This window comes from Halyomorpha halys, unplaced genomic scaffold (assembly GCF_000696795.3).
Source record: "Halyomorpha halys isolate HHAL.00 unplaced genomic scaffold, Hhal_1.1 Scaffold659.1, whole genome shotgun sequence".
NCBI lineage: Eukaryota > Metazoa > Arthropoda > Insecta > Hemiptera > Pentatomidae > Halyomorpha > Halyomorpha halys.
The window spans coordinates 247,496-257,607 of record NW_027107174.1 but is presented as its reverse complement, the minus strand read 5'-3'; the positions used below and the strand labels follow the sequence as shown (position 1 = coordinate 257,607).

Below are 10,112 nucleotides of genomic sequence, written 5' to 3'. Positions count from 1 at the left end.
TATATATATGTGTATATACATACTATCAATGAGCATAATTTCACTTTTAAATTAATTCATCAATATGTATTATTTTAATTAATCTTTAATGAAATATAGATTTATGAATAGATACTTGCAAAGTACCTAATAAATGAAATCATTTTTGATTACTGTTAAGATTTTTTAAAATACTAAAATATCTTTAAAATTAGTTGTCAGCACAAATACAATTTATTTTTTCTGGCAATCTAACAGTAATGCCTTGATTACAAGAAAAATGATCAAAAAGGTATTGTATTTTTATATTCTTTACAATAAAAAGGGAAATAAAAATTATCAAAACAGTAAGAAAATGAATAATGAACATGTTATGAAAACCAAGAAGGGAGAGAAGCTTCATCTTCCATCTATTTTTACTTAAAAAAACAGATACATAAAGATATCAATTATGTTTTTTTAACTGTTTCCAATAGGATTTTAGGTCGATTAAAAACATAAAAATTCAAGATTTACACATTCATGAAGTGATTCAAAAACCTTAGATCCCTTTAGTGGCATGATAAGTGGTAAGTGAGTAGGGAGGTTTTCTACAAGGCACTATTCATCCCCTTCTGACTGAGAAGCAAGTCATGAAAAAGAGATAGTTCACTGTTGTGAGTCTTTATGATTCAATTTCTGAAAGCAGTAGATTTGCTCACTTCTAATCTTGGTTCGGAAAACCCTGATTTATTCAGTTTTAACTAATTTACTTTACTATTTAGAAATGTTTACAATGCGCTAAACAAAAATGATACACATGTTCTATATGAATCAAAAAATTGTTTCTGTAAACTTGCATGTTATAAAATGCACATACATGAACACAAAAAATTTCAAAAATAATACAAGTCAGATAGAATCCAAGCTCTATTTAAACTCAAAACTATATTAAATACTAGTATTTAAAATACCTTTAACTGGCAAATTAGAATTTCATAAATACTAACATGCAATAAAGTTCAAACATATCACAATAAATAAAATTAATCTAATTTAAAAACTAAATACTTTCATTGTAGGTGATAATTTATTCCTTTTTTGTTAACACACTCAATATGAAAATAAAAAAATTATTAAAGCCGCATAGGATATTCATCCTCAAAAGATGTACATACCGCATTTAAAATAATTGATCACTCTATAACAAATGTCTCTAATTTTCCACGAAATTAAAAAGCTTTATGGGCTGTTAGACATTATTAGCGGAAATAGGGAAGGCTTTCACATAAAAATTCCAAATTTTGAAATAACTCAATAAAAAAATAAATGGATATAATGAATTAATAATCTTTGACTCTTAAATAAATCTTTCAATAAACAAATATTGTATTCTCATTTTTCATTAAAGCATAGAATGTAAATTAGTAACAGATTCCTGAGAGCTTTTTTATATTATATTACCAGTTTTTAATTCTTCACTTTTTAGAAAATAATCAAAGGTTTATACAAAGTTCCTTTTACGGCATAATGAGTTAAGATGAACTTCAATTATTAAATCTTGGAAGTATTACAAGTTCAATCCCAAAATGAAGAATCATAATTTGTAATGGTAAATTAGTCCATGCTTACACTATAAGTTATCAAAGCATTTTGATTGGAATTGCAAACTGAACTTAAATAAATTGATGCAAACAATAATAATTACAAATATTCTATCAATGGTTCAGAATTCAAATATTAACATTTAAAAAAAAAAATGTTTTTTAATGACCTCATACAATATATTTTTTTCAATCAATCAGCAAACATGCAGATAAAAATAAATCTATCAGACCATTTTTCAAGTTTAAGTCAATACTCTCTTGAGAATTAAAAAAAAAAAAATAGAAAAAAAGTAAGAATTAAATAAAATAATTAGAAAAAACATCAACCCGCAGTATAAACATGCTTCTGATAAAACTGACCGGGTGTTGGTTCATTTTCCATACATACTGGAAGCTGAGGTTCACGAACTGACATGTAAGTTGATAAAAAGTTAATAGTACTCACTTTGTAATTAATCATTTTCCTGAAATACCAATCAATAAGGATAAAATAGATAGTTCCATAATAAAATAAGATTTTTATCATATGATTCTACATTGGAAAAACAAAAACCAATCAAGGAATAAAAAAAAGTATAATAACTAAGTAAAATAATAATTAATAGAAATAATCAAATAACCTTTTCAAACAAATAACATAAAAATATATGGAATAGAAAAATAAACGTTAGCTGGAAGTTTTACATGCTAAGATCATGAAATGAAACTGATAATGAGTAACAAATAAACTGACAAACTGGCCAATTACAAACAAAACAAACATAAAGAACAATGAATTATATACTTTCCTATGATGGGTATAAAGACAGTATAGAGTAGTAAATGAAGAAGTAAGCACTTAGAGTGGTCCATATATAATCAGATTTATCACAGAGTAACTTAAAAAGGCACTTAACTAAAATAGATGATGCAGAGGCTTTATGGGCAGAACATGAGTCAAATAAGGTCCTAGTTAAAGCAAAATATAAACAGAGAATAACCACATAAAAAACACAAGAGACTATATATATATACATATGAGGTTTAAAAAAATAAAATAAATAATAACAGAAGAGAGGAAAAATTAATCCTCAAGTTAGGAAAAAAGCTGAACAATAGGTAAGAAAAAGTTAACAATAGACAAGTACTAGAGAATGAAGATGACTGAATAAATGAGATGAAACACTGAAATAAATAAATAATAGACTTTGGTCTTAAGGCAGTGGTTCCCAAACATTTTTGTCCTACTGTCCCTTTTCCAGAAAAAAATTACTTAGCAAAAAATATAGCAAAGAAAGAAGTGAATTAGAAAGATTGAACTTTAAAATTATGAAACTATTTATTGAACTCAGAATAGAATGTAATACAAAAAAAGATTAGAACATTCGAAATCATCTTAATGAGAAGGATGAACCTGGTGTGCTGCTACCAATTTAGTAATCCTCGGCTCTATTTTCGTCAGCAGTAATATTGTTGACCGTAACAACTTATAGTTATTCATCGCCACCAAATGCACCTGTGGCCATCACCGTCCCTGGAATCGCTGCAGTACCCACTTTGGGAACCACTGTCTTAAAGGATTTAATCAAGTTGATGTCATTAGTTCCTTTGGATTTATAGAATTCTAGAGAGGAGTTTCTGAAGTAGATGTGCATTATAAGAATCATCGATTAGGAAGTAGTGAAATAAATTAGTTGATAGGCTCAGGTTTTCATAATAAAAATATTCAGTTATTTGTACTTTTCATATTCTCCTTTAGTTAAAAAATATAGAACCAAACAACATTTCAGAGTATTCTTTCGACCTAAGGGTTCTCCACAATTTTGAAATAATGCAACAATAAACCAATTGTACACATATTATTTAAATTATCCTAGCCATATAATTCATAATTTGTCAAATTTAAGCAGAAAGACAAGTGTAATTGGAAAACAATTTGAATGAAATGACCTCAATTAATAAATAAAATTCAAAATTCTGATAATAAAAAAGAAAGTACTAAATTTATGAAATAATCTGGAAAACAAAACTTAAATACTGATAAAATCCATAAATTAAGCGAATATCCAATCTAACAATAAAATTATCAAAATGTTAGTTGAAAACTGATGAATAAATGTACTGTTTATATTCATCATGAATTAAATTCACTACATCAAAAACTGCAGCCAAAATAAGCGATTAAATATGAGCTTAAGCATTGATAATTGGAGAAATACTTGTTTTTCCTTTATCATGCAGCTTACCTACTCACTCAGAACCGGCAAGAGGGACCCATAATAGAAAAAAAAATTGTGTTGTAAATAAGTAGATATGATAAAACATATCATAAAATATAATATATAGTGGAATACCAATTAGTAGCTATTGGATTAGGAAATTGACATGATTGCATTTGATATTGCAATATAGTATTACCTTTTTTTTTTCCATATTGTTAATTAATTTAAATAGTAAATGAATGTATAAATACTTCAGGTATAATCATAATATATAATAGAAAGGTATGCATATTTATATTTATTCTCCTCAATCCATGGTATAACCAACCAATATGCGTGATTTGTTTATTTTTAAAGCTGTCATATTTCACCAAAAATATTTACCATAGATTGAAGTGAAATTGACAGCTGTGATAGATATTGTAATTTCAAAGACAAGCCAAATTAATCACATTGCTTAGGAGTTTGTGTTAAAATGACTTGATTATTAATATTAAGCAAAAAATTTTAAATATATGATTGGTTGCATTCTAAAACTAGTCAAGTTCATTCAAATTTACATTATTAATTTTAGATTTAATATTTTCAGATATGAATTTTGGTAATAAAGATTAGTAAAATAAAAAGAATCAACCCCCATTCAAAATTTTATGTTTTATATTTCATACTAGGCAGAATACAAAAATTGAATAAAAAATTTTGTATTAGTAATTAGTTATTTATTTTTTTAAATAAATTGGATGACTTTAATGTAATTAATGTATTAATTTAGTACATAACTTCTAATGCGTTAATCAATTCATTGTTCCACATGTTTCATGTTACATATATTTATTTGTATTATATATATAAAATACACTATTATTATAATATAATATAACATATAAAATATATTATTATTATTAAAATACATTTATATTTTAATAATAATAATATATTTATCAATTAATAATAATATATCACATTAGATATATTTATATGTTAAGCACATAATATTAAAACTATCGGTAAGTGAAGAACACGTCTCCTCTGCACCAGTCTTTACAGCTGAATGAAAATATCACTCAATATAATGCCTTTTTTAAGGTTGGATCCCATGATAAGTAACACTGAGCAGTGCGGGGTGTCAAAGATTTTATTTTTATTAAGTTCGAGTGATTTAACTTTACTAACCCACTTATGCTCAGTGGTGTGAAATCATATCATAGTAAACATTTACTAATGACTACCTGTTTTCTTCACTTTAAACATTTACTATGGCGCAATTTCACACCACTGGGCATAAATAGGTTACTTAAGTCTTGACAGACTACGACACTAAGGAGACAGCACAGATTACTTTTATAAAATAAAGCACCAATTTTTGGCACCCTTAAATGTACGACACATAACAATCCTAGTAAAATAACCTATATACAGTAACCTTGAATAAAGGGCGTTTCAATTTTCGACTAATTTTTCTGGAAAAATATCTTCCCTTACGTTTGTGGCAAATACGGTATTGTTAAGTATGTTTTCAAAGGAATTTGGGCATATTCCAATGTAAACCAGTTCACTTCCTAACCAGATTTTAAAATAACTATAAAACCATACATCATCCGGAACATTCTTGTTTTATTCTAGATAGTAAAATTGCTGACAAAGATCTTAATTGGACCGATATAAGTGAGAATATAGATAATTTTTGTATTGGGCTTAGCACTTAAAGGGGTAAGAAAAGTAATTTACTTATATACTTTTAATCATTTGTTTATAAATAAAAACTAATAACATTTGAAGCATTTTTTTAGTTCAATCAACAAGACTATCATGAGATAAAAGAATTTCTTCCAAAAACACTTATACCAAATGTTATATTTTGGGAAAAAATCCTTTTACATCATGATAATCTACACCATTACTATAAATACATAAATTGAAAATTTTAAAATAGACTTGGCTAGTTTTAGAGTGCAATGCCTCTTTATGAAATAATTATAGAATCACAAAATGGGTCAACACAGTTTTAAACCTTACCACCTCAGATCTTCATAAAATTTTGCATAGGTAAAGATTTGGAAAAATAAATTAAATAATATAAAAATAAATTCACTTCATTACAATAAAATTATAAATTTTCTTAGTTTGAATAGCATTGATTGGGATCCATGGAAAGCCACATGTAATCGGGATTCCACTTTATATCAACTGAAAAAATACTATTGTCACAAAATAAAATAACTTCTCCTGTTTAAAATATTATAATATCTGGGTTACCAAATTAATAGTAATTTATATAATTCAATATCTAATTAAATAAAATAAAACTTGAACAATAAGAATCTGGAGAAGAAGAAATTAATAAAAATAAGAAAATTAACACTCAGTTATAACATTTCAATACTTACAGCTCTATGTTATGAATGTTTGAGGTTGGACATGTAGTTTCAGCCTTAACATGGCAGTGTTTATGGCACTTGAGTTGGCAATCCCTACATTCGTACCCTTGCTTCCCTAATCTCCTAGGCAGCGCCTTCTTACAAACTTGGCACAATGTCCCACTATGGAAGAGGTTATAAATGGTAATAGAAGATGCTCAAAATATATAAGGAAAGATGATTGATTAAATAAAAAAAAGCTCACCCTTGGAGATGTTTAGCGATAAATGTATGATCATTGAATATATGTAATTTAGTGCCCTTTTTCTTCCACTTACTCTTTTGTGCCATCGATAGGGGCACCAAATAGTATCTGAAAAAGGATGATATATTATATATGAGTTCATTGATGTAATTTAAACAAGTAAATAAACCAAATAAGTATATAAGTCTGTTGCAATAAGAAATGATAGTTATGAATTTTATTTTATGTTATCTATTTTATACACATATTATAAGATATATGGATAACAATTTTTTTCAAATAAAATACTAAATTTTGCCTCTGTACTTGTACAAATGCTGTACAATTTATTCTAACAACAATCAGTAAAGTATCATTGAACTACTAGTCTTGTAATAAAACTATACAAGATTTTAAATAATGAACAAAAATAAATAACTTTCTCAAAAATATATAAATAAAAATTATAAGACATTAAATCACCAATAAACATGACACCTACTTTTTGATACCATTTTCTACTGTTTCAAGAACAAGTGTAGATGCTTCATTAACATAAGTACGACTCGAAGCACCACTGATTCCTGAAGCTTCACTTAGACTTGATCTGGCTGAACCTTCTCTAAGACCAGGAACTGAGAGATAGTAGGAACCTGAGATCATATTGAAATTAGAAATGGCTTCATTGAAACATTTAAGAAGTCAGCACTATAATAAGCAAATAAATAAATGATATAATATCTACCGAATAAGTTAATAATTTTAATGTAAAAATAAAATAAAGCAAAAAATTAAGTTTTGATTATTTGTGAAAAGTAGCTAAAATAACGAAGTGGCAGGAGTTATTTTGTCAATAACACTGGCGATGGAATTGAAATAAACAACTCTTAATTAAAATAATATTTCTAAAAGACTATTCTAATACTATTTGCTACATAACTTATAAAATAAAACCATAACTCATACCATAGGCTAATATATGATTCTTTTTACTTATAGTCTAAACTTAGTATAACATTAGCTACAAGAACAGACCACCTATTAAGGCAAGATCCCAACTGAAAGTTTGGTTCTCTAACATAGATTACACAAAAACAGTGCTTATAATGGCAGGAGCGATAATTACAATATCGGTTATAGTAACACTAGTTTAACCATTTTCTAAAATTAGAATTCTTAATAAAAAATACACAGGATATGTATTTTAACTATGTATTTTTTCAGTTTTTCACAGAGTTCTGGTTTACGAGTTACTTAACTTCAGTTGCTTCTGTGTTCTGGTTCTGAGAATAAGTCAAAATGTCAAATAAAAAATCTTTAATGGTCAAATAAAAGGCAATATTTGGAACCAGAAAGATGGTGAGGTTAATTCTACTTTATAAACAATTTTAGATGTTTCCCAACTGTAGGACAAATAAAAATAAAATAAATTTCAGCTTTGAGGAGGAATATTTGTTTTAAAAAATAAAGTAGAAGAACCAACTTGATTTAGACAATTCATTAGTGCACTGGTTAAATACTCTTTGAAACTAAAAATGTTCTTAGTTACGGATTTTTCAAACAATGTTGTAAGAGTTTTCAGTTATACTAAAAAAAAAAATAAAGTTACCATATTTACCTGTTCTCTTGGCCGATGTTATAAACAGTTTAAACTGTACTTCAATTCATATGGAATATATTTTTTTTGTATTGAATTCAATGTTAATACATTAAAAATTTGAAAAACATGAATTAATATTTATATCGTAAATAAACTCCCTCTCAGAACAGATAATTGAAAGTAAGGGATAAAAAGCTAATAAAACAAAATAAGCTATATAGATGAAACAAAATTGACATTCTATGGATAATAAGATTTTATTTTAAGAGCCGTTCAGTCATGAAACATGGTAACTGCAAAAATGGAAACTTTTACAACATTGAATTAGTTTTCAATTACAAAAGTTGGCATCCAATCAGCAGTCAGTTACTATAACTTAATATCAACATTATTATCTTAAGAAAACAAATTTTCTAAGGATTTTGTCAATAATTTTGAAATAAACACAAAAAAAATTGCAGTCACCAAAATTTACAACTGAACGCCTCATATAATGAGCCACTAACTTCTTACTCTATCCCAATGACATCTTTTACCCTTTTGAATATTTAAAAAATAAAAGTACTGTGCATAATCATATTTAATAATACTTTATGAAAAATTTTTAAAGTTACTATTATTTATTTTTATCACTTCTAAATTAATTGTCAAATTTAATAAGTTTAAGTATGACTTCATGTTAGCCAAATAAATACTTAAATTTAAAGTTTGATTCACAGCAAAGCTATTAATATTATTGATTTTTTTATTTCATTAAAAAGCTTTGTTTATTTTATGAATTTTTCAGATAAAAATAAAGGTCAATAAAATATTTCTTCATAAACAGAACATTTTGAAACTCAACATTAATAAATAATATTAACATTTTTTTTAAATCCTAATAAAAAGCAACAAAATGCACACAAAAAATTTCTATTAAAACAAAATAATGCAATACATATACTTCAAATTAAAATAAATAGAAATTTACTTACCAAAATGTTTTCCAATTGAAGCAAGTTAGTGCACAGAAAAAGAAAGAAAAAAAAAGAAGCAAATTAGTAAAATTTAACAATTAAATGGTCAATAAAAAGTAAGTCACAAAATACAAATAATTAAATAAAAACCCTTTAGTCAATTTAATACTTGTAAACTGGTATTTCATTCATACTGTAGGCACATTAAAGATTCAATATCACTCAGAATAGTGAGCTTTAAAAATGTGTTTGCTAATTAGTCAGACTCAGTTACTTGCAATTCCAGAAATTAAATATACCAAATAAGTGGGTTACTTTGATCCTTTGGAGAATAACATTGCTCCATTGTTATTAAACATTTCATGTTGCTGAGTGTGGCACACCAGTTGTTATGATAAGTGAAAAAGTGTTGGGAGATTACAAATACCATTTGATTTTTTTTTTTAAAGCTCAGTTAAAAATAGTCATAAGTTTTATGGTATATTTCTTTTTCCCATCTGTTATTCTCTGTTAAAAATATGTTTCTAGCTATTGTTGCTAGATTTACTTCTTTTGTAGTATAATGGTACACTTGGTCTCTAAATTGTTCAAATTCTATCTATGATTGAAAAGCAAGTGTCAGTTTTAATTATTAATCTCTTTTTTGTCTTCATTTCCAAGCAACTTAAGCTTAAGTTACTTATCTTAAGCAACTTAAAATAGCATAGCACAAGAAATTGGGGATGCTTAGCTCCAGTAAACCTGTCCTCAGTTATAATCCTAAGCATTCCAAAATTTTTGTTTATTACCTGTTTTTGATGGTTTTAATTTTCAACATGCTTTAATACAATATTAATTTCAATCTAATAAAAAGAATTTGAATTCACTTTAAAAAATAAATATTCATAATATTGGTTTATTTTGGTCTATGTTCATATTGAATTAAAATTTTTTTTGATGCATTTTTTATCACTGCACCACACTTTTATTTTAAGAGAATATATAATATTATATAATTAATTTGAAAAAAGAAACATACATTTTTTCAAAGAATTTTCAGAATAAAAATAATTCATTTCTTTCTGTTTTACTCTTATATAGTTTTAATTGTTTTTTTTTTCTTCAATAATGGTAGCCTTTTTTTTCTTCGATAACTGCACCAGCTATTAACTTTAATTAATAATAATAATTATTAGATAACTGATTTTTT

General features: G+C 26.1%; 1 protein-coding gene across 13 annotated transcripts in view; it reads right to left on the bottom strand.

Moving 5' to 3' along the window:
- LOC106685113 (uncharacterized) overlaps window positions 1-10,112 on the bottom strand; it is a 37,142-nt gene that overhangs the window by 3,127 nt on the left and 23,903 nt on the right. For 8 of the 13 annotated variants that reach the window (XM_014427628.2, XM_067045476.1, XM_067045478.1 and 5 more), the window contains 4 exons: window positions 6,870-7,002; window positions 6,389-6,496; window positions 6,154-6,306; window positions 1,926-2,029 (listed from right to left, as the gene is read on the bottom strand). In XM_014427628.2, coding sequence (XP_014283114.1) covers window positions 1,926-2,029; window positions 6,154-6,306; window positions 6,389-6,496; window positions 6,870-7,002 — 498 coding nt within the window. Of the gene's footprint in view, window positions 1-1,925; window positions 2,030-3,790; window positions 3,819-6,153; window positions 6,307-6,388; window positions 6,497-6,869; window positions 7,021-10,112 lie in introns of those variants that run through there. The other 5 variants (XM_014427630.2, XM_067045477.1, XM_014427633.2 and 2 more) reach the window with 4 other exon arrangements.